We start from the raw sequence: 24,297 nt of genomic DNA, 5'->3' as shown, positions 1-24,297 counted from the left end.
CTCTGCCTCTCCAGTGCTGGGACTGACGGTGTGTGCCACTATGCCCAGACTTTACATTTTTTAAAAGATTTATTTATTTTTAATTTATGTGCATGAGTGTTTTGCCTACAAGGAAGTTTGTGCACCGTGTGTGTGTCTGGTCCGCACTGAGGTCAGAAGAGTGTGCTAGATTCCTTGGAACTGGAATTATAAACAGCCACCATGCAGGTGCTGGTAACTGAATATAGATGTTTTAAGAGAGCAACCAGCGTTCTTAACCACGGAGCTCTCTCTCCAGGCCCTATTACATATATGTTTAAAAATGTCCTTTTTATTTCTCTGAGTGTGTATGCGTGTCTGTGAGTGAATACAGATGTGCATGTAGTTGCCAGAGCTGGAAGAGGGTGTTGGATCGCCGCAGTTATATTACAATTACAGGCAGCTGCAAACCTGTGATGTGGGTGCTGGGAACTGAACTCAGGTCCTTTGCCGGAGCAGCCAGTGCTCTGAATCACCGAGCCATCTCTCTAGACTCTCGTTTTAAAACACTTAAAAACAATTTTGTCTGGAGACACATTTTCCAATCAACTTACACTTTAGAGGAAAAAGAAGGCAGGTTACCAGGGCTGGTGAGATGGTTCAGTGGGTAAAGAAACTTGCTGCCAAGGCTGATGGCCTGAGTTGGATACTTGTAACCCACATGGTAGGAGAACCAACTCCTATAAGTTTCTTCTGATCTCAATATGTGCGCCACAGTATGTGCATGGGCATGCACGAACATTGAACACTCTCTCTCTCTCTCTCTCTCTCTCACACACACACACACACACACACACACACACTTACACACAAACACCACCTCCCTCCCTCCCTCCCTCCCTCCCTCCCTCCCTCCCTCTCTCACACACACACAGAATCGTTTTTTCAGCACTTACCAGAGGCATTTTCTTCTTTCCTAAGCATCTGCAATGCTTTTATCTGCTGAGATAGTGTTCTAATCCACTGTGTCAGATCTGGTTGGTCTGAAAAATTTAACCTCCTAGAAGAGATAACAGAGCACGCTTCATTCTTTATCGGTTAGTTTCATTAAGTCACAAAAGCTGTCAGGGGGGCAGTGCCAGGCGAATCTCAAAAACCAAACAGGAAAACAAGTTACAAAAGCTTTCTTAGATAAAATACATATTTTAGACGTATTTCAAATATTTAAGAATCAAGGTTATGGGGCAAGGAGATGGCTTAAAGGTTAATTAAGAGCACTGGCTGCTTCTTTAGAAGACCCAGGTTTGATTCCTAGCACCCTTACGGTGGCTCACAACCACTCGTCATTCCAGAGGACCGAGACTTGCTTCTGGCCTCTGTGAGCACCAAACACACCATGGGACACAGACACTCATGCAGGCAAGACACCCACACACAATAAAAACCCAAGCCAGGCCAGGACCATTCGGTGTATTAAAAACAAAACAATCTCGGTCTAGTGAGGTGGCCGAGGAGTACGGGACTGACTGCTAAGCTGGCAACCCAAGTCAATCCTAGAGCCACACGGTGGCAGGAGAGAACAGACGCCCAAAAGTTGTCCTCCCACTGTCACATGATGGACTGGGGACAGCTACCCGTGTGAGATTATGGATTTAATGCCAGCAATGGAAGCAAAAAACTCAGAAGACGCTGGCCAACAGAAATGAAATTATATTGATCAATGATGGCGATATCATAGAAAGTGTCACTTATTTTTAGTAATGAAATATGGCAGAACTTCTTAAGCCTCACCGTTACCACCTCCACAAACTTTCACCACATGCTCAGTGACAAGCTTAGCAATGCCCTTACTGTAAGATGCCCGCAGCATCCCACCTGATCCTCCAAATACGCCTGTGTATGACTGTGCCCATGTTATAAACAGGGACACTGAGCCACGCAGCCTGACTTAGGTCCTGAGGGGCAGAGCTGAGCCTTGAACTCAGTTATGTGAGGTCCCAAACTGTCCTATCCCATCCTTCACTTATGGCTACGCCTGTAGTTGGAGAGCTTTGTTTTTTCTGGGTCCCACCAAGTCCCGCCAGTCCCGGAGCCCATTTATAAAACAAACACACAGACGCTTATATTAATTAAACTGCTTGGCCATTAGTTCAGGCCTATCATTGTCTAGCTCTTACTCTTATATTTAGCTCATTTTTATTAATCTATACTTTGCCACGTGGCTCATGGCTTATTGGTACCTTACATCTTGTTTGTCTTGGCAGCGGCTCCAGGCAATCTCCCTCTCTGTTTTCCTGTTAGTCCTGTCTATATTTCCTGTCTGGCTACCGGCCAATCAGTGTTTATTTATACAGAGCAATATCCACAGCATATGCCATCATTAACAACCATGAGAAAGAACCCAAACTAGCCACCGAAGTCACAAGTAGAACCAACTGAACAGGCAGTTGACACTTCCTCGTTCAAATACAGAGGTAGGCTAGCACCAGGATGTGCCTTTGCAGTTCCAGAGCACAGAGGAAATGGGAACCCGACAACAATTATAAACGTTTTATGGTACCAAAGCCAAAGCCAGAGTCCCTAAACTGAACAGAAAACCCAGCCTCTGCTCTGAACTGAATTCAAAGAACTGCACAGAAAGAGATAATTTATATCCATAAAACTTACGTTAAAAACTTATAGTTATTTTTTAAAGATTTACTTGAACCCGGGTCCTCTGGAAGAGCAGCAGTGTTCTTAATGGCTAGGCCATCTCTCTAGCACTCAATCACTTTTAATTTTATTTACTGTGGATGTGTATGGTGTGTGTGCCTGTGTGTGCCATGTAAATATATGGAGAGCAGAAGAGTTTGTTTGTTTTTTTAAGATAGAGTCTTACTGTGCGGCCAGGTCTAGAACTCACAGAGATCTAACCGCCTTTGCCTCTCAATGTTGGGACTAAAGGTATGCGATACCACACTCAACAACAGACTGAGGTCTTTGGGAAGTATGAGGGAACATCTCTAAAGTAGGAGCTCTAGAAATAAAAGTTGTGTTTTGGCTTGTTCCCTTTTAAAGATCACAATCAAACTCCACAGATCTGCTAGGAGAAGTGCCTGGATAACACGTCCAGAAGGTTATCTGGGGGGCATTATGCAGTTCCCCAGAGCCGAGTCTCCCCCTCCACCATCTACTAAGCGAAGCTCTGCCGCCCTGGCTCACCTGCTGAAAGCGTTCCTCGGGGGGAGCAGCAGGGGGATCACAGTGTTGCTCAGGCACTCACAGAGCGGGCAGAGGAACTCGCCGTTCTCCACGTCATAGCTGGTGTGCAGGCGCAGCCGCTGCTGCCGCCGCTGCTCCTTAGCTTGGACGGAGTCGAAATACCTGCACAGTTAGAGAAGGGGGTCAGCACCCACGGAGCCACGGCGGCGGCGGGAGTGCAGGCAGCCGCAGTCGGGGTCATGTTTCTCTCAAACAATTAAAAACCTGAACTCAACCGAACTGTCTCAGACACAGGCAGCTTGACCTGAAGAGCAATTTTACTCTTCAAAGTGGATTTGGAGTCTTAACACAGAAACATCATCATCATCATCACCACCACCAACAACAAAACCTGACTGCTCTAATAAGCTTTCAAGAGTGGGAAGAGTCTCTTCTCGGTGCTCTCACTGTCGGGCCACTTTCTCAGGGCTGGTGGTCATTTGTCTGGGGTAGCCACACTGACGGAAAGTACAGTGCTGGAATCCCAGTGCTGAGGAGCACAGGAAACACCAGGACAGACAGGGCGAGGGTCCCCCTTTCGGCAGACAGTTGCTACAGCCTCAGAGCCACAAAGCATGGACTAGCTAACACCTTTGGAATCCAGAACTGCTCCCCTTGGACCTGAAGAAAGAATGCACTACTCATATCGCTATGGGACTCAGTTTACCCTACTGTACCAAATCTTTCTGTCCTTCCAGCTTGTTACCTAATAGAGATCTGTTCTCTTCTCTGGAGGGATGAAGGAGATTTTGATACAAAGCTACATTAAAATGTATCCGACACTCTAGAAGTTTCTTATTAATCCTTTACATTCATTACAAAGCAAGTACTTATATTAGTCAAATATATAAGAAGTTTGCTAGCATCTTTAGTTCTTTTTATCCCCACCCTCAGAATGAAATGTTCTTTGCTTTAAAAGTCAATTTTGAGCCTTCACATGGCTTCTTTTGAGTAATGTAAGAATATAACTTACCTTTGCCAACAATGGGCATGCATAACGTGCCCACAGCTGCCAGTGTGTGTTCCGCAAGACAGATCAGGGTGCATGAATAATGGATCATATTTTTCTGCATTACAAAACAAACAAAAACAAAACAAAACTCTAAGCATTTATCTTTCCTATGATCAACGTGCGTCCTTAGATTTGTAAAGACCTGGGTGAGGAAATGCTAATTTACTCTGACTTTAGATATCACCAACTTAGGCAAGCCTCTGGTAACTGCAAAACTGAGACTCTTGTAATCTCATCACCTGTGGAAATCAAACAGCCCTGAACTGTGAGGGTGGAAGTGCATTAGGTAGCTGGCCCTCCATCCCCAGGACATCTGTGGTGTCCACTGAAGGCAGACCAAATGTCCAGGGGAACCCTCTATGATGGGTCCTGACACACCTGCCTATGTCCTTGTCACTCTCTCCTTACACAGCATCGAAACTGTAACCTAGAGATCCAGTATCTAGGAAGATTCCCCAAGGTCACATGCAAATTCTATGCATTTGAGCAGGGTTTCCCTGCTTAGTACTGTGGATAGAAGCCAGACCCCCATTCCCAGCAAGTGTTCAGCCCCTGAGCTCCGTCCCAGTACTATACCATCTTATATAGGGACCTGAGCATCTATGAGTTTTGATACACACTCCGGATAATAAAGGATCATGATCTAGCTGAAGCTTTGGTTGCCCAGAGACTCCAATTCCCCATCATGCCTCATGCCCTGAGCTTCGAGAAGAAATGCTAAGAAATACGAGACACAGTCTCGTATTATCGCCCTGTCTGGCCTTGAACTCAGAACCACCTCTGGCCTCAGTCTCCGAGTGCAGTGATTACAGATGTGAATCAGGATGTCTGGCATGGAGGCTGCTTGTATGTTTTTGTCAGTGACGCTGGCTTACAATCCAGTACAAAAGCTGGAACTGACCTGGATCCTGGATGAATTTGGTTCTGTCTTTTGACAGCACAGTTGATCTCTGAACAAACGCTGCCAAGACCATTGCCCTGCTCTCCACAGTGACCTCTTGCTCCTCTTGACACAATATGCAGGTGACAAACTGTCTCTGCTCAGGGACCTGGGTCTGCGCAGGGCCCAATGCTGTAAGCGCTGTATCTGAAATCAGAGGGCTGCAATAAAAAGGTTATGACTATACTGAATGAGCCTGGGAAGTGTCTATAATCATTAAATGACAGAGTCCAGGTAGGTACATTTTGAACCCGTAGTCTTTAAACAGGAAGTGGTAGGAGTCTTTCATGTGCTTAAAACCATCTCTAATCTTTAGAGCAATCTGCCTGCAGCACATTCCAGCCTACAGTGTTCATTCTCTCCTGAATGTCAAAGGTTCCCTGTAGAAAATAACGTTCTAGGCGGATACACAAACTACCCAGAGCTAGACATTTCTCTTTTGTGTGTGTATGTGGGGGCCAAAGGTCAACCCCAGGTGGCAGGGCCTCTGACTGGCCTGGGGCTTGCTGATTAGGTTAGGCTGTCTGGCCACTGCCCGAGGGACCTGCCTGTCACTACCTCCCCAGTACTGGGACTACAAGCATGTGCCAGCATTTGGCTTTTTTCTGTGAGTTCTGGGAGCAAACTCAGATTCTTGTTTGTTTGGTACACAGTTTACTAGCTGACCTTGGGCTATTTCCCTGGCCTAGAAGTGAACACCATTTAATGGAGGCCACAAAATTACCCACACTCCCACTCAATTCCGTCAGCATTAAAAGCACACGGAAGAACCAATGGTCAAGTGTTAAAGGCCGTTCTCTTGTCTACCTGCTGTCAAGAGGGGCAGAGGCCGAGGCGTCCAGCTCTATGGTCTGCCGGAAGAGCTCTTTGTTCTCATCAATGAAGTGCCGCTGCATCTCCGACATCTGCGCCATGATCTTCTCCCGGCGCAGTCTAGCAATCTCTGCTTTCCTTTTCCTCTCTGCTTTGTCTTTGTCTCTTGAGCTCTGGAATGATGCTCCATTCAGTTAGAGTCTTAAAGGCCACACTGTCTTTCCCCCTAAGCAAAGCATCTGCACTGTAGGCATTAACTAAGATACATGCCACCATCTTCTTATAGAAATGCAAGAGGCAATCTAAGATGCTAAGGGAAAAGACAAACTAGAAAATTGCTATAAGTTAGTAAACGCCTCTTCTGGAATTTAACCTTTGTGAATAATATCAACTACTGACTTACTGCAGAGAAACTTAATTTGTTCATACTAACCTACTAAAGTTTTAGTATTATTAGTCTACCTTTTTTTTGGAGATACAGTTTTAATATGTAACAGTCTTGGCTGGCCTGGAACAAGTTATGTAGACTAGGCTAGGCTCAAACTCAGAGCTCCACCTGCTTCTGCTTCTGAGTGCTGGGGCTAATGGAATATGCTGGCATGCCTGGCTCTAGCTTGTTCTTTTGTTGTTGTTTTTTTCCCCAGACAGAGTTTCTCAGCACATCCTTGGCTATCCTGGAACTCACTCTGTAGACCAGGTTGGCCTAGAACTCAGAGATCCACCTGCCTCTGCTTTCCAAGTGCTGGGATTAAAGGCGTGCGCCACCACTGTCTGGCTTAGCTTGCTTTTTCTTACCTCTTCCATTATGGTTCCTTCTGCCTCTGCCACAGGACTGGTGGAGGAACTCTCTCTTATCTTCTTAATTGCATTAAACATCTGAAAAAAAAATCTGTTATCCTGATGAAATGCTATTACAAATAACAAGTGTTTAATGTTTCTCACAAGACACAAAGCAATGTGGAAATGTTACCTTTAACAGCCACCTAATCATGTCTTTGTGGACTTCCAGGGAGGGAGCGTTCTGCAACGTCTCCAGCATCGCTAGGATGCTCGGGGAGTTGTTGGGTGCATCACCAGGTTCTAGGAACGAGAAGTAAAAGGCGTAAGCACAGCTCACACTGCACAGCACTCACCCCTGCCGAGGAGGATCGGAACTGCTCACCACACCTGCCGCCCATCATCTGACCGCACTCAGACGGTCTTGTGTGTGTCTGGGCGGACCTCCTCTGTTGTTCTTTACCTTATGTTTGGAGACAGTATCTCTCACTGGGCCTGGAGTTCAGTGACTGGCTTGACTAGCGGGCTAACCAGCCCTTGGGACTCATCCCCTGAAACTGACACCTTATAATGATCAGATGATGACTGGACTCAGCGAGGTTTTTTGGTGTGGTTATTGGAAAACAAAAAGCATCGTTGCCAAAGAAGGCAGAAGGCAGGATGAGAACTCAAGGGAAATGCGGGTAGAGAGAGAACGCAGAAAGGCTGGTGCCTATGAAGAGCACAGCACATGTGCAGTGGGCAGAGGCAGCTTCTACCTCTGCTCTTACCACCTGCTTGGGCACAAAGGAGGAAACGACATGCCATGACAAACAGGACTGCTGCTTATCTGCAGCACAGCGGCTGCACCTTCATCTGTCTCAGCTAGCAACCGCAGCTCCGCAGTTACCCGCCTGCTTCTCTCCTGGCCTCAGGTCGCAGCCTGGCGGGAATTCTGTTCCCACAGGCACCAGCTCTGATGCTATAGTTAAAGGTAGCTTTAACTAAATCGCTATCGTTCTATTTATAAATAAAACTCGAGATTCAAAGGCTGGGTGAAAACCTGCCAGCTCAGAGAGGCTGAGTAGCACCTAGCTAACCTTGCTGGCGTCTAACCAAACAGAGCATCCTTCCACTTCAAATCCCCCTACTCCTTCCGGTGCATCGCTCTACCTCTTCCAGACGCCTCTGATGCTCTAGGATTACTTCCTATAAACTAGTTGCTAACTCAGCCTCCTGACCCAAGGTTAATTTTATTTAATTAATGCAAATGCTAACTCGGGGTTCACAGTGTGAGCAAATATCCAACACAGGACCACTTCTTGGTCCTACCGTTCTCTTACAGGGCAATGAAATATTCTCACCACCACTTAAAAGAAATGTAGAAGTGACAGAAATAATCCTCTCAACCCAGGAATTCCTAGCTCCCATCCCAGCACGTGAGTTCACCCAGAAACACCTCAGCAAATGGCTGCTGATGAGCTAGGCAGGTAAGGCACAGGTTGAGCCTGATCATCTTTGGGAGCAGAGAGAAATACAGAAACCAAATGTGTGGGCTATCATGGGCAGAAAATGGCACAATCTGATCCAAAAAATATGAATGACTATACAAAATCCACAAGATATATTTAAAAAAATCCTAAACAATAGAGATTCATAGTTGCAACCTTCAAGAGTAACATAAGGCAGTGGCAGGCAGATCTCTGTGAGTTCGAGGCCAGCTTGGTCTATTTCAGAACAGCCAAGAAACCCTGTCTGGGGGAGGGGACGGGAAAAAAGGAGTGAAGTATTGCCAGATGTGGCGGTGCACATCTTTGTCCCAGCACTTGGGAGGCAGAGGCAGGAGGATCTCTGTGAGTTCAAGGCCAACCAGGTCTACATAGGAAGTTCCAGGACAGCTAGGACAAACTACATAGCTTGTCACAAACATACAAAGTATTAACTGGTAAAGTCTGGGGGTATGTATATGGCCATTACTACATAAGTCCTTCAGCTTCTGTTTCTCATATATATATATATATATATATATATATATATATATATAATGTATGAGTACGTATATCACACACAGCTAATATGTAAATGTATATACATCTTGAAAAAATTGATACTGTATGTGTGTATTACTGAGGGTTGAACTCAGGATTGCTTGAAAATTTTAAAAATAAAAAGTCACAAAACAACTTTTCCCTGGCCCTTTAAAAAGTCACATTTCTCAAAAATAAACAGCAACAACAAAAAAGTCAATTTTTTTTTTTTTGTTTTTTGTTTTTTGTTTTTTTTGAAACAGGGTTTCTGTGTGTAGCTTTTGGAGCCTATCCTGAAACTCACTTTGTAGACCAGGCTGGCTTTGAACTCACAGAAATTCATCTGTCTCTGCTTCTCGAGTGCTGGGATTAAAGGCATGTGCCACCACTGCCCAGCTGTCAATTTCTTTATATAAAGCTAGAATCCAGTCTCCTCCAGCTAACCTTCTGATTCTGACCACTGCAGACATGACCCCCTACCCCCATGTTTTTGTAAGCTAAGAGCAATAACATAAAGGTGAAATGCTGACATTCTTGTGTTTATCCAAGTGTAAGTACATCCTAGAGGTAAATATATGTGTGACACCAATTTCATATAGGGACCACACAGTAATCGATTCCTCCGGGGAGCCTCTGGACCAAGTTCACTTGAATCTCAAAAGGCTGAGAAGTGATCTGTCACACCAGTTTTCAAGCTAACGACTCCACATTATTTTCTGTTGTTTGTGGGTTAACATATGTGTACTAAAGCATGCACAGACCCTAAATAGTTTTGTTAGGATGCAGTGACACTATCATCCAGCTCCAGTGTCTCTAATATACAGTCCCAAAGAGTTTTTTTCTCCTGGGATCTAATACAGCATCATTTCACAGATGGACAAGGCAGCCTTCAACACTTGAATTCAGTATAACCATTTAGAACTCGTCAAGTAATAGCAGTTATGAGTCACTATTTAAAATCACTCAGCGAGTGCAAGGTGAATGGATGGAAAGACTACACATACTTGAAATCTTCTGAGTGAAGGTGAATGTCTCCACGTGCCCTTCCATGGCATTGTCCAAATGGTGCTTTTCTTCTTGGAGGGCCATCCCGATCAAATGCAGCACCTCAAGCAAAAAGTCTCATGTTTAGAAAATAAAAAATAGAAAAACCAAGATAAAAGTATTTAAAAAAGAACAAAAATATTTACTATTGAAAAATGACAAGCCAGAGACTAAACATGATGAAAACAAATCTCAACTGTTTATTCAGTCAGAGGTCAAGTTTGTATCTTAACAGAGAATTCCTGGCAAAGATACAAATTCCCATTTCAGCTAGGAAGAGCTCTCAAGTGTGAATTCTCAGGGTTCTCTCCAGCTGCTGCTGTGACAAGCAGTGTATGCGTGTATGCAATTTCCAGCTTGTCTTGTGCCTACACTACAGCCTTGAAAAAAAAAAAAAGAAATCTAACCAGGTGGCCAAATCCAAGACTTTAGGCATCTGACCCGCACTTACTCATCCTAATAATGTCTAGTTGTTGTCTCCACTGGGTTCATGTGTCTGTGTGTCTGACTTCATGTATGGCAGTGTACCATGTGCCTGGTGCTCCAGGAGCCCAGAAGAGGGTGTCAGATCTCCTGAAGCCAGAGTTCCAGACAGTTGTGAGCCACCATGTGGGTGCAGGGAACCGAACCCTAGTCTTCCGAGAGCAGCCAGGGCCATCTCTCCAGCCTGTGTAAGGACTAAATGTCTACCATTTGAACTAGAGATACTTTTATCTTGAAGGCCACAGTGTATTACATGCTTATAAACATGTGTATTACATGTTTACAGTTCCCCACTGACTCACATCCTCACATGTGTATTACATGCTTACAGTCTCCACTGACTCACATCCTCACATGTGTATTACACATTTACAGTTCCCCACTGGCTCACATCCTCACATGTGTATTAACACGTTTACAGTTTCCCACTGGCTCACATCCTCACATGTGTATTACATGTTTATAGTTCCCTACTGGCTCACATCCTCACATGTGCACTACATGTTTACAGTCCCCCACTGGCTCGCATCCTCACGTGTGTATTACACGTTTACAGTCCCCCACTGGCTCGCATCCTCACGTGTGTCTGGAGGAACCTGACGCACTGAGTCTATGCTCTGTGGCTCACTAGTCTTATCTTGCTTCCAAGGATGAATGGGATGCGTGAGGTGCTCTAGCTTCCCCTCCATGCAGGGCAACGCCTGAGGACAGATCTGCGTACAGGATGAACACCATTCATTCTGGCTTCATCGGTCCCCACGGACGTTTTCTCCCACGACAGTGGCAATCTCCAGGATAGCACAGCTGCCTGCGCTTACATCTCAAATGCGTGCTTATAAAGGGGAGGGTGAAGTATCCACACGCCTTAACCCACGATACACGGCAGACTGCTGCGACAGTCTGAGAACGGCAGCTGTTAGAGGAAGGCTTGTCTGCATTTGAACCCTTGGCCTTTCTGCTTTTACATGATATTCTGGCTGGGAGGCCCTCAGAGACAGCGCCTGCATCTATTTAGCCTGGAAACACAGCTTTGCTCCAGAGTTCTGAGGCTATACGTCCTGGTTGTACATACAGAGTGGGCATTCTACTGACTGAACTACAATGATGTCATCAGTGGAGGAGCAGGGAGTTAGATGGACCTCATGAGACTCAGTCCCCCAGACACAGTGGACAGACCACAGCTGCTCACGGAGCGCGTGTGGATCTGAGGTTGGGTGGACCTCGCTGAGACTCAGTCCCCCAGACACAGTGGACAGACCACAGCTGCTCACGGAGCGCGTGTGGATCTGAGGTTGGGTGGACCTCGCTGAGACTCAGTCCCCCAGACACAGTGGACAGACCACAGCTGCTCACGGAGCGCGTGTGGATCTGAGGACTGCAGACTGACAAGCAGGGCCGGCTCTGCACTGACCACCTTTGAGTTACAGGAACCCAAGTGTCCACGCCCCAATGTCTTTATCGGTGAAATACAGACACTGACGAGCTAAAGGTTCTTCAAATGAGGAACAGGCGTGAAAGCATCTACACTCTGTCAGGACCCCAGACTTTGCAAAGGCTGGGATCAAGAGACTGAGTCAGTCTGGCTGATGGGACCCAGTTAACCATAACCACCTGGTATAAAAATATCAGCAGGCACATGGTTGGTTCATCAGAGACAAGAGGAGGTCATTAACTATCACGTGGTCCTCACTCTTCTGTGTATTGAGACAGACTTTCTCAGGCACAGAAAACTGAATGCTAGTAAACCTACCCTCTGCAGCATAGACTCCGACCAGGCAGACCCATGGTGCTCCACAGCCCACTGCAGTATTGTTCCCATGATGTACAGCATGACATCACACTGCAGAAGGTTAACCAGACTCGCAAACAGGGGGCAGAACGGAGGCAGAGCCGGAGGAGGAAGTGCTAGGAATAAAGGAGAACACGTTTAAGGGAGTCACTTCTCTCTGTGTAGCCCTGGGACCGCTCTGTAGACCAGGCTGGCCTCGAACTCAGAGATTCTCCATGCCTCTGCCTCCTCTGTATGGGATAAAGGTGTGAGCCACCACACCTGACTTGTTAGGTCCTTTCGATGGTCTTCACTAAAGGACGTTTATTAGCAAATATCTTTTCGCTGTATTTTACATTCTCAATGTCAACCACACGTACAAGGACAGCTGTGTGTTAAGAAAGAACGAACACCACAGCCCCAGCTACACACAGAGCCTCTCTTACCTCCAGCAGTGTCTCGAGAGCTCCATAAAAGCCTTGACTACACAGTGACTTGCAACAGACTTTCGGATCTCCTGGTGTGCATGTGTGGTGTGTGTGTTCATGTGTGAGTGTGGGTGCAGTGTGTGGAGGCCAGAGGTTGATGCTGGGTGTTTCCCTGGATTTCTTTGTGAAAACGTCCTATCCCAAGGCAGACCTACTGATGGCTGGCTAGTCTAGCTAGCTGGTTTGCTCTGGGGCGTCCCTGGCTTTGCTGGCTTCCTGCTTGCTGAGATGAAAAGCGGGACACCAAAACCCACCCAGGTTCTTCCCTTTTTATTTATTTATTTATTTTAATGTGCATTGGTGTTTTGCTTGCATGTATGTCTGTGTGAGTATGTTAGATTCTCTGGAACTGGAGTTACGAACAGCTGTGAGCTGCCATGTGGGTGCAAGGAATTTATCCCAGGTCTTTGGAAGAGCAGCCAATGCTCTTAACCTCTGAGCCATCTCTCCAGCCCCATCCCCCCACTGTTATTTATTTTTGTATTTGTCTTCTGGAGAGCTGCACTCTGGTCTTCAAGCTTGTGTGGTAGGCACTTAACCTACAGTGTCGTCTCTAGCCTGCTGACTCGTGGCCTATGCGTTCCTGTCTGTGAGATGGTTGGAAGGCAGGCAAGCTGGAAAAGGGGTCGTACTGCAGAGGCTACAGAACTGTCCTGGGCCACCTTCTCCATCCTGAAACCCTTGTCAATCATAAGCAGCACCACGTGGAACACAAGGAGCGGAGAGGAAGTACGGAGACACTGCAGGTACACATGGGATGTCCTGGCCAATTCAGAACCATCTCCAGATGTGTGGGGAGGGAGTAACATCTTCCAGTGTGCAGAACATCTCAGTACTACTACATTCATTATTCTTCAGACCAGGAGAAAGCTCACATGAAAAGCTTATTCTTGAATCTCCCACCCTACCAAGGGTGATCATTGTGACTAACAGAAAGCCATGTTTTGTCAGTGAGAGACTGATGCGGACTTTTGGAAAGCAGATTAAATACCTGTATCTTCCCTGTTTTGTCTTTTCAATTTCCGCTGGGCTTCTTCTGCCTAATGAGAGACAACATAATAGGGACAAGGATTACAATACATAACACATAGCATCAGCATCTGCCTTTAACAGACCCCCCCCCCCACACAAGGATAGGGACCTGTAGCCCAGGCTGCCTTGAACTGATCCTTCTGCCTGGATTCCAGGCAGAAGCCAATGTGTGTGGCTTGAGTAGATGGTTTCTACCTCCTTAATGTTTATTCCTCCCCCTACCACTCACATATCAAGGCTAATTTTTTTGTTCTTTAAGACTCTGGGGAAAATAGGGATAAACCTGAAACTTAACTTAGGCTTGAATGTTATGAAGTATATCAAAACAAAATAAAAACTTCACAATAATTTTTATTTTTAACACCATTTACTGAAAAAGTACGTTAAAAGAAGACTGCAAAAATCTAAGTCTCAAAACCCTTATCGAATAGTACTGGTTCTGAATGTGTGTCAAACAGGCTAGTGGATCCTGATATAAGCCACGAGAAATGAACTGGGGATGCACTGCAGTGGCCGAGTGCTTGCTCGCACAGGCAAGGTCCTGGGTTTGATGCCAGCACAGATAAACAAACAAGCAAATAAAGTCAGGTGTGTGTATGTGCATTTGAAATATTCACCTACGCACAGACAACCCGGTGAGGACCCTGCCACGTTAGACCAGTGGCTGAGCGATCCGTGTCCTCCGGGATCCACTTCCAGTGTCTGAAGGGCAGCACCAGCTTGCTCTTCACAGGGAAAACAGACTTAGCACTTCCTACTGCACTGAGCCCCCCTCACCTTGGACTGCTCTGCCCTGGAGAAGTGGTAGAAATACAGGTTGAACTCCTTGGCACACTCTGGCTTCAGCTCGTACATGCCTCGTCCTGTCAGCCCAGGTTTCCTATGGGTGAAGAACATCAGTAGCAAAGTCACGTATACCAGAAGCCTTCGACGTTTCAGCAGGACTGGAGCTGTCCACGACACTGTTTTCGGGCGTCCAGCTGCGACGGTGCTGTGGGTCACCAAGACACTAACACCCAGAGCCCTCGCTGGAGCCGTGGCGCCCAGCACCTCCACTTTGAATTGGTCCCAACTGCAAAAGCGGACTCGAGGGAGCCGCAGCTCAGAAGCCCAGCAGATGAGGCTTCAACGGCAGCATTTCTAAGCCCTGCACACCACGATGCATGGTGCTAGCTCTTCCGGTGTAACAGGTAATATGCTCTAGAACATTCTTCTTGGGCAGAGTGCATTAAACTATCTGTGTGAAATAACACTACAGTAAAGGGCCGGGAAGAAAATGACACAAAGGCGTTATAGTCTACAAACGGTCAATAACCAGGACAAGATGCTCTACCTCATTGCTGCACAAGGTGAACGGAGTAAGGCAGCACAGGGTCCACCCATTTACTCCACAGATTGTGAAAGTGTTCCAGGCAGAGAGGAGCTCGGTGTAGAGGGGTCACTAACTCCTGAGTTCAGTTCAGAGCAACAACATCTCCAACCCCAGAGTGAGTGAGGTTGACAAGGGCGGGGACTAGCGGGAGTGTCAGCTGAGGCACTGCTGTGGAGGCGGCATGGAGGAACTCCTCAGGAGATAAACCTTGCTTTCCTTTGGATCTAGCGCACATACACACACACACACACCCCCGACACGCCCACCCACCTCTTCCGAAAAGATGAACTGCCCCAACAGAAAAACAAAAGAGCCGGTGGCCTGGGGAGCACATGGACACAGGGAGGCATCCCTCTGAGGAGGCTTCAACCCTCACTCAGATAGCACCTTCAGATGGCAGCAAATGATGAACTCGCTCAAATCACTGCTTAAGCTCAATTCCTACTGTTGGAACCCAACAGCTCTGAATGCCTAGTCTGAGACAAGGAGACCCCTCTGCAGGTATTTACTGGCCCGTGCGGCCTGATCCGGAGAAACACCAATGAGAAGCCGACTCTAGAACTCAAACTTGAAAACCCCTGTCACTCTCCAAGTGACAGCTTCACCCTTGGTTTTATCAAAAGAAACACACTAAGAAAAGTGATTATGGAGGCCAGAAAGGCGGCTCGGAGGGAAACGGCGTTTGCTGCCAAGCCTGATGACCTGAGTTCAATCCCCGGAACGCCTGTCCTAGGAGAGAACTGACTTCCTCGAGTTGTCCTTGGACTTCTGTTATGTCACGTTGCTGTGAGCATAGGTGCACACAAAATAAACAAACGTTTAAAAATGAAAACTTCATAAAATATGGCATAAACTCACTTGAAATGGGCAACGGTTTCGATGACACTCTCCATGCCGGTCTCCTTGTTCTCCTAAAGTGGCAAGAAACAGCATGCTCAGCGGTATGGAGCGCAGCTGCAGCACTCTGAGCAGTGTGCTAGCCAGCCTGGGCCAGGACACATCCTAACACTACCATCAGAAGGCTGAGGCATTGCCCACTGAACTACCATGTCAGCACCAAAGGTGTCAGGATGATGTGACTGGGCAAGGCCAACCCAACTGATCAAGAGCCGCAACTGCAGAGCCCTGGGCTGTTGATCTATTTTAACTCTGGCAGAACACGTTGAGGAGGGGGCTAAAGAGACAGCTCAGCAGGGAAGAGCATTTGCTGTCTTCCAGAGGACCTGAGTTCAATTCCCAGGACCCGCATTAGGTGGTTCACAAGCATCTCTAACTCCAGCTCCAGGGGATCCAATACCTTCTTCCGGGCTCTTTGGGCACCTACACTCCCAAGTGGACACACCCCACACAGACAGACAGACACACAGACACACAGACACACAGACACACACACACACCAAAACAAACACAATGGAGCCTTAATGACAATAAAGGCCTTTTCCAGCTACAGGAGCTGAAGTTCTGAAAAGGCCCAAGGCTTAGGATGAGGTGGCTGAGACGATGGCACTGGGAGGAGAAACAAGTATCATTCAAGCTATGAATGTCCTTGCAAAGGTGACTTTGGTCACCTCAATAAGATGATGGCTCATTCCACCAGGCTGTGGTGATGCACACCTTTGATTCCAGCACTGCAGAGGCAGAGGCAGGGGACTCTGAGGCCAGCCTGGGCTACGTGGAGAAACTGTTTCAAAAAACCAAAATCGGGGAGTGGAGGTGGGGGAAGACTCTTCTGGTGCCTAAGAAGGAAAAAGCTCTGAAAACTCGAGGGGTCTGCTCAACTCAGTGAGTGTAGTTCACTCCCCCCTAATAAACAACACAGAAAGTATTCTGTGCAGCCATGGCAAGTTCAGAAAGACCTTAAAATGCACTCTCTCTAGTGGACCAAAAAAACCCCCCCAAAAAAACCAAAACAACTTAGCTCTAAGAACCATTCTTTTTTTTTTTTTTTTTTTTTTTGGTTTCTCTGTGTAGCTTTTGGTGCCTTTCCTGGAACTCACTTTGTAGACCAGGTTGGCCTCGAACTCACAGAAGTTCACCTGCCTCTGCCTCCCAAGTGCTGGGATTAAAGGCATGCGCCACCACCGCCCGGCTTAAGAACCACATCCGTAGTGTCCTCTATCTCTCCCTGCTCTGCTTTCTATCAGCGTTCCCAGTATTTTCTTTTTAAATTACTCATAGTAGTCCACTAGCTGAGTTCCCCACATCCCACGAGTGCAGCTCCTATGGACTCGGGGAGCACACAGACGGACTCACACACACGGGGAGGCTGACCCCGCACACAGGGGGAGTCTTCTAAAAACTGTTGGTGCTTACATCTTCAGGTAGAGACTTCACCAGCTCACTGTGGGCCATCGGTTTGATGCTCAGCTGGTGGATAATCTCCCGCTTAATTTCATCTGTGGCGCTCACCTGTCCAACCCCAGGACTGAATCTTTCTCCTGTCCACAACGAAAAGGTAGAGGCACACATTTTACAGACCCACGACACTCATGTGATACATCCTTCTAGTTCCCGCAACAGAGTACAGCCCTCGGACTGAGTCGCTCTCCCGGGAGACAGTAATGACTGGTTTGGAGAGAGCAGACCTGAGGGTGGCTGGCTGCTCTGGAGAAGGATGAGAAGGGAGAGGGCCTTAGTAGTCAAGGCTTCCGCCCTATCCGCCTCTGGTGGCGGGGAGGGGGACTTCCTTTCCGCTTCTGTCTGGGGCAGGCAAGGTCTCACCTTGAGACCCTTCATGAGCGTCACCCTGCCAGTTGGATTTGCTACTCTATGGCCACACAAGTCTGCAACCGCAGGTGAATGACCGGGCAGGAGGGATGAGAGAACTGGGAAAACGGGGGGCAGGGGCCTGGAGACACAGATAATGAGCAGACACTGTGAGCCATGGGCTTGAGCAACTGCAATTACCACCTTCGGGTCAAGAAGCCATTTACACCAAGAACCAGCGAGAGGAGAAGCACAGGCAGGATTTAAGCAGCAGCAGCAGCTCTACTCACTGCCCTGTCCTAGATAGGGCAAGGTGCCCACTGCCATCACCTACAGACACGTGAGCCGGCCGAACTCACCGACAAGCATGATGATGAGGTACAGCATCTCTTCTATTAGGGTGTTGTTCTGCTGAACGACATCCTGCAGGAAGGGGAGTTCAGAGGTTAGAACATGACAAGCTGTCTCCTGATGGTGACCACACCCTAACAGCAGAGGCTTCTTCAGCCCTCAGGGGCTTGGGACCCAGGCTCTTACCTTATGGGTGACCTCAGAACTGAATCTTTTCCCGTAGTCAGGCGTGCTGAAGATCTGATAGAGTTCAAAGCGGCTGAGCATGATCATCAGGAAGTGGTTGGGATCCATCATGGAGACACCTGTCTTTTTTTGTTTGTTTGAGAGAAAGGAGGAGAGGAGGGTAAGGAGGGACATTCCTTGTGAGTGAGAGGTGTTTTAGTCTGCACAAGAAAACTCAGCTTATTGGCCACCAATTCTAAGAAAAGATGGACGCCTGCTTAGCCACAGACCCTATATGGTACCCAGGAATCTAAGCTGGTCAAATAATCTACACAATGCCCCCTAAAACCTAAACTGCAGGGCCTGCCCCAGCCTCTGTTTCGGTCAGTTCACAGGATACTTCTATGAGTCTGGCTGCACTTTCCTATCAGGGCTCACTGCCTGCTAGGAACTGAGACAAATATCAACTAAGCTTTAGTTTGTAAATACGTATACTATTATTGAGACTGCCTGCTGTATTTTTATTAGTTTTAATTCTCTCTTAATGTCATTTAAAAAATTTTGACTCAGACTGGCTCTCAGTAGCTGGGGACTGAACTAGAGTCCTCTAGAAGAGCAGCCATGCTGGACCGTCTCCACAACCCCGTCATATTCCTGTTGTTGCTGTTCCTATTCTTTGTCTTTTGGAGACAGTCTCACTATGTAGTCAGGCTGGCCTTGAACTCACAAGGACCTGTCTGTCTCTGCCTCCCAAGTGTTGGGATTCAAGGTGTGAGCCTCCAAGCCAGTCTATTCTATTTAAAAAATGATGTTCATGTGTGTGTGTGTCTGCCACGTGAGTGCTATGCCTGTCACAGAAAGGTCTCAGATCCAGGTGGTTGTGAGGGCCTGACGTGGGTGCTGGGCACAGACTTCTGGTCCTCGGAAGAGCAGCAAAAGCACTGAGCCATCTTCCCAGCCAGGGGTTCTGATTTGAACACCTGGGTGGATTCCCCAAGGCAGTGAGCCTGACAGGCAGGCGGCTAGGAAACAAACAAGCCGTATCTGGCATGCTGAGTCTGCAGAGCTCGGGAATCAGGTGGAAGCACTGTGCAGGCTGTTGGCCTTGAGTGGGGAGTGTTAGCAGACAGGGCAGGCCAGAGTCCCATGTCTGGGAATGAGCGTTAAGTGGTTAGCTCAGTGGGAGGAGACCAAGACTCGCCATCCCCTGAAGTCAGGGCTTTTAATCCATTACCTGAAGCATCATTATATCCTTGTCGAACATCTCCCGTCTGCATTTCACATTGTGGTAGTAATAGATCTACAAACAATAATTCATTACATTAGCTAATAAACTTTGATGGGTGGATATGGCTTCCTGATCATTCCCCCACTCCAAGAAAAAGCATGTGGGTTTGTGTAAGCACAAGTGTGTGCCTCTCTGTTCACATGTATCAGGCGTGGGTTTTTAGTCAACACTACCTTAGCACAAATAAACCAACTAGAGATATCCATTAATAGTCGTTACAGTTTTTTGGGTCTCCCAACAACAACAAAAGACTGCTTTAGGAAAGTTTAGAGTTTCTGAAATTGGGGAGGAGGGGAGCAGGGATGGTTGAGATGATAAAGCCCTCACTGTGATGTTTGATCCCCAGAATTCACCTCAGGTGGGGAGGGGGACCAACTGCACAAAGTCATACAGTGACCTCCACAAAAGCTACCCCCATCCCCATCCCCACCCCCTCCCCCTCTCCCTCTCTCTCTCCCTCTCTCACACACACACACACACACACACACACACACACACACACACACACACGTACACACGTACACACGCATGCATGCACACACGCGCACATCTCATTCAATTTTAGAGTCAAATAAATTTTTTTCTGGGGCTGGAGAGATGGCTCAGTAGTTAAGAGCACTGGCAGCTCTTCTAGAAGACCTGGGTTCAATTCCCAGCACCCACATGGCAGCTCACAGATGTCTATAACTCCAGCTCCGGGGGACCCAATATCCTCACACAGATATACACGCAGGCAAAACACCAATGCACATGAAATAAAATAAATAATTAAGAAAAAAAAAAAAGAATTTTTCTTTTCGGTTTTTTTTCAAGACAGAGTTTCTCTGTATAGTTTTGGTGCCTTTCCTGGAACTCACTCTGTAGACCAGGCTGGCTTCGAACTCACGGAGATCCGCCTGCCTCTGCCTCCCAAGTGCTGGGATTAAAGGCGTGCATCAGCATTGCCCGGCAAATAAAAGAAATTTTTATCTTAATGCCAACCCCTACTTTTTCCTTCCTTCTTTCCTTCCTTCTTTCCTTCCTTCTTTCCTTCCTTCTTTCCTTCCTTCTTTCCTTCCTTCTTTCCTTCCTTCTTTCCTTCCTTCTTTCCTTCTTTCCTTCCTTCCTTCCTTCTTTCCTTCCTTCCTTCCTTCCTTCCTTCCTTCCTTCCTTCCTTCCTTCCTTCCTTCCTTCCCTCCTTCCTTCGTTCCTTCCCTCCTTCCTTCGTTCCTCCCTCCCTCCCTCCCTCCCTCCCTCTCTTCTTGAGACAGTCTCACTATGTAGCCCTGGCTAACCTTGAATTCTAACCTGGAACTCACTATATAGATAGACCAGGCTAGCCTCAAATTCATAGAGATCTTCCTTCATGCCTCTGTCTTCTGAATGCTTGATTAGAAGCATGAGGCTATCATGTCTCTTTTACCCTGCACTTATGTCTTGTGTGTGTGTGCACATATACCATGGACCATGTGAGTGGTGTCAGAGACAGTTTGCAGGAGCTGCTGTCTTCTTTTGCCACATGTGTGCAGTTAGTTTCCTGTCAACTGTCAAGTTGAGGTCAAATGGGAAGAGGGAACCTAAACCGAGAACCTGTCTCAGTAAGACTGGCCTACAGGCAAGTCTGCAGGGTATTCTCTCGATTCCTGACTGACTGGGAAGGCTGGCCACTGGGAGCAATGCCCCTGCTGGGCAAGTGGCCTTGGGCTGCAGAAGCAGCTAAGCAGTGTTCCTCCATGGTCGCTGACTCAGCTCTACGATGAGCTGTCAGATGAACTCACACCCACCCCAAAGCGGCTCTCGGTTATGGTGTTTATCACGGCAGTAAAAAGCAAACCAGGCCAACGTGGCTGCCAGGGACTGAACTCAGGTCATCAGGTCTGGCTGCAAGTGCTCTAACCCACTGAGCATCTCACTGCCCACACACCCAGTGTTTAACCTAATTTAAGCATACGAAACAAATGCTGGTTTTTACTATGCAACTTTGTCCTAAAACTTGTTTCAAGTAAATGTTAAGACCACTGCTACTCATTTCCACTTTCCCTGGTGAATATAAAAGACCTAAGAAACCTTAGCTCACCTTGTATTTAATTTTTCTAACAATTTAACACAGATATTAAACCCTTTTTAAAAAGAGACTTATTTGTATGTGTGTGTGTGGGTGTGTGTGTGTGTCTGTCTGTCTGCTATGCCACATGTGTGTGGGTACCCTCATAAGTCAAAAGAGGAGGTCAGGCCCCTTGGAGCTGCAGTTACAGAGGTGGTGGATCACTGACATGCGTGCTGGGAACTGAACCAGGGTCCTCTGCAAGAGCAGCACACACTCTTCATTGCTGAGCCCTCTCTAGACCCCAGATTCAAAAGTTTCAATGACTAAGACCATTTAAGACTGTAAAAGTCTCTCATAAAAGCTAATGAATACAATCAAAACATCACAGAATTAAAAAACAAAATTCACTTACCTGGTTTACTAATGAGAAGCCATTTCTTCTCCACATCCCAGCATGTACTTGAGCACATAAGACAAGACATCTAAGAGGATGCTCTATCAACATGGGTGGGCTCAGTTCACTCTGTGTGTTTGAAAAAAAAAAAAACTTGTTAAAATTTGCATAAGGAAAGCTTACAAAATAGTATGTTGAATCACTCTAAGTTGTATTTGTGTGACAATTAACTTTGTATCAATTTAGCTAGGTTATTTATGGCCAGCCCAATCTAGTTGTAGCTGAGAGGTATTCTTTATAATATGAATAATATCTTAGTAAAGTCTGAAAATGGCAAATTATCCTCCATAAAGTGGGTGGGCCTAATCAACTCGGATGGAGGCCGTAAAAAGGAAGGTTTCTCTGTGCGGGGCGCGTACACGTGCATGTGTGGAGGTCAGAGGAAAACCCCGGCTATCTATGGGTTCTTGCCTTCCACCTTGTTCAGGGCAGGCTCTCACGGCAGCTGTGACCTGTGAGCGTCCCCGCAGTCTCCTGTCTCTGTCAGGACTCTGTCAGGTCTGAGCTGCTGTGAACAGCTCGTCCCGGTTCTGCCGGTACAAGCGATCTCACCTACCGAGATCACCCACCCGCCTCAAAAGTGTGCTCTCTGAAGAAGGCACTCTGCCTCCAGGATGGGCTCCGCACTTGTGACTGCAATGCCAGCTGTCCTCTGGGCACTCCAGTGTGCCAGGATGCTCTACAGACTGACTGCCAACCCCACAGACGCAGGAGGTAAGACCTCCGAGCAGCTCCTTACCCCTGCTCCCACCATGTGCGCGCGCGCGCGCACACACACACACACACACACACACACACACACACGCGCGCGCGCGCGCGCACACACACACACACACACACACACACACACACACTCCACGCACTCCTGTTGGTTCTGTTTCTGGGGAGAACCCAGACTAATAAGTTGTTTCCGTTTGGTTTCAAACACAACAAACATAATGAGCAGATGTTCTTCTGATGTCAAAGCCACTTACTAGAGGCAGGAGCTCGGGACATTTATACGCCACTTCACTTCTGCTCAACAACACATGCAAACCTGCACGGGAGGACAAACAAAAAGGAATTTCTATAGGTAGAACTAATGTTTATCTGACTCGGTGACCACACAGCTTTACTATTTAACTTCTAAAAATCATCTTTGGAAATGGATTACAAATTAAGTTATAAAATGCAATGTATCTATAAACAAAGCTTTCAACAAATCTGCATCAGAGGCAGTTAGAACTCCTCTTCATTAACACTGCATTTAGACATTTTAGAAGCAAATGCTGGATGTACAGAAGGGCCAGAAGAGCCCGACAGCAATCAAACCCATTTATACACACTATGCCAGTGTGGAGGTATCTCCTGGGCCATGGACTTCATTCCTGCTGGAAGCTGAGATCCATCCGGCAACTGAACAGAGAAACTGGCCCTGAACTCATGGTCTATGCTGACCCTGACCTCACAATTAAGTTCCTTAGAATTTCCAGTTTAGAGTCAGAACCAATTTACTTCCTACCCAGGAGAGGAACATTTTTAGCTCAACCACAGGCCACTCCACGGACTACAGATTAAGCCATTCCCTTATTATCCACTGATAAGCGGACAGTCTGTCTCAGTATTTACCAGCCTCTGTTCAAGCCTCCAAGACACTTCCTTCACCTCTGGCCATTCCTAGTAAGCTGTTAACAGTCACTGCTGAGGCGTCACCAGCACCGGCTCCCCTTGTGTGTGAAGTGGGTTTTGTTTGTTTTGTTGATATGCAGCCCCGGCTGGTCTCAAACCTGTGCTCAGTCCTCCAGCCTCTGCCTCCCAGGGGCTGGGTTACAAAGCATGCGCCGCGCCCCCACGGCAGCTACATGGACTGTTTGTGTCTCGTGTGTGTACTCTGCTCTCTACTCTGACTACAAACATCCAGGGCAGGGCTCAGCTAACCCTGGGAGACGAATGCTCCCAGATTATTCACGGCAGACTTCAGGGAGGTGAAGACGCAGGCAGAAATTAGTATATTTCTGGAGTAGTAGCTGTTTCACTGTGGCGAATTATTAGCCTCAGCTTCTACCCAGATAATCAGGGTTTGGAGGGATAAAGCAGGAAGTCGCTGAGTTGAAGGGACTCACGTTTTTGCCCTCTAGTCTAACACTGGACCAACAGTTTTCAGTTGCTGAAAACAAACCCAGGATAAACAAGTCATAGGAAGGAGAGACATTTCTCCTACAACCAGAACTTTATCTCCTCTGTCCTTCTGTACTTCTTTCTTCATTCCTTCCCTTTCTCGGTCTTGTTACTTAGGGACAGGGTCTCACTCTGCAGTGCAGGCTGGCCTTGAACTCATGGCAACTCTTCTGAATCCTGGGACCACAGGTGCCAGCCAGTGTCCACAGCTTGTTGT

At 47.2% G+C, this 24,297-nt stretch overlaps 1 protein-coding gene across 3 annotated transcripts in view; it reads right to left on the bottom strand.

Moving 5' to 3' along the window:
* Positions 1–24,297, bottom strand: part of Ubr2 (ubiquitin protein ligase E3 component n-recognin 2) — an 86,426-nt gene that overhangs the window by 23,650 nt on the left and 38,479 nt on the right. For 2 of the 3 annotated variants that reach the window (XM_076557710.1, XM_076557709.1), the window contains exons 16-33: positions 22,898–22,959; positions 21,882–21,992; positions 19,390–19,455; positions 18,177–18,299; positions 17,999–18,062; positions 17,247–17,371; positions 15,792–15,844; positions 14,339–14,441; positions 13,521–13,569; positions 12,024–12,178; positions 9,751–9,853; positions 6,934–7,043; positions 6,759–6,839; positions 5,958–6,136; positions 5,112–5,311; positions 4,172–4,265; positions 3,160–3,321; positions 915–1,018 (exon numbers count right to left, since the gene is read on the bottom strand). In XM_076557710.1, coding sequence (XP_076413825.1) covers positions 915–1,018; positions 3,160–3,321; positions 4,172–4,265; positions 5,112–5,311; positions 5,958–6,136; positions 6,759–6,839; positions 6,934–7,043; positions 9,751–9,853; positions 12,024–12,178; positions 13,521–13,569; positions 14,339–14,441; positions 15,792–15,844; positions 17,247–17,371; positions 17,999–18,062; positions 18,177–18,299; positions 19,390–19,455; positions 21,882–21,992; positions 22,898–22,959 — 1,944 coding nt within the window. Of the gene's footprint in view, positions 1–914; positions 1,019–3,159; positions 3,322–4,171; positions 4,266–5,111; positions 5,312–5,957; positions 6,137–6,758; positions 6,840–6,933; positions 7,044–9,750; positions 9,854–12,023; positions 12,179–13,520; positions 13,570–14,338; positions 14,442–15,791; positions 15,845–17,246; positions 17,372–17,998; positions 18,063–18,176; positions 18,300–19,389; positions 19,456–21,881; positions 21,993–22,897; positions 22,960–24,297 lie in introns of those variants that run through there. The other variant, XR_013046756.1, reaches the window with a different exon arrangement.

Source organism: Peromyscus maniculatus, chromosome 21 (genome assembly GCF_049852395.1).
Source record: "Peromyscus maniculatus bairdii isolate BWxNUB_F1_BW_parent chromosome 21, HU_Pman_BW_mat_3.1, whole genome shotgun sequence".
Taxonomy (NCBI): domain Eukaryota; kingdom Metazoa; phylum Chordata; class Mammalia; order Rodentia; family Cricetidae; genus Peromyscus; species Peromyscus maniculatus.
Note: the sequence above shows the minus strand (reverse complement) of the source record. Positions and strands in the feature narration are given on the sequence as shown.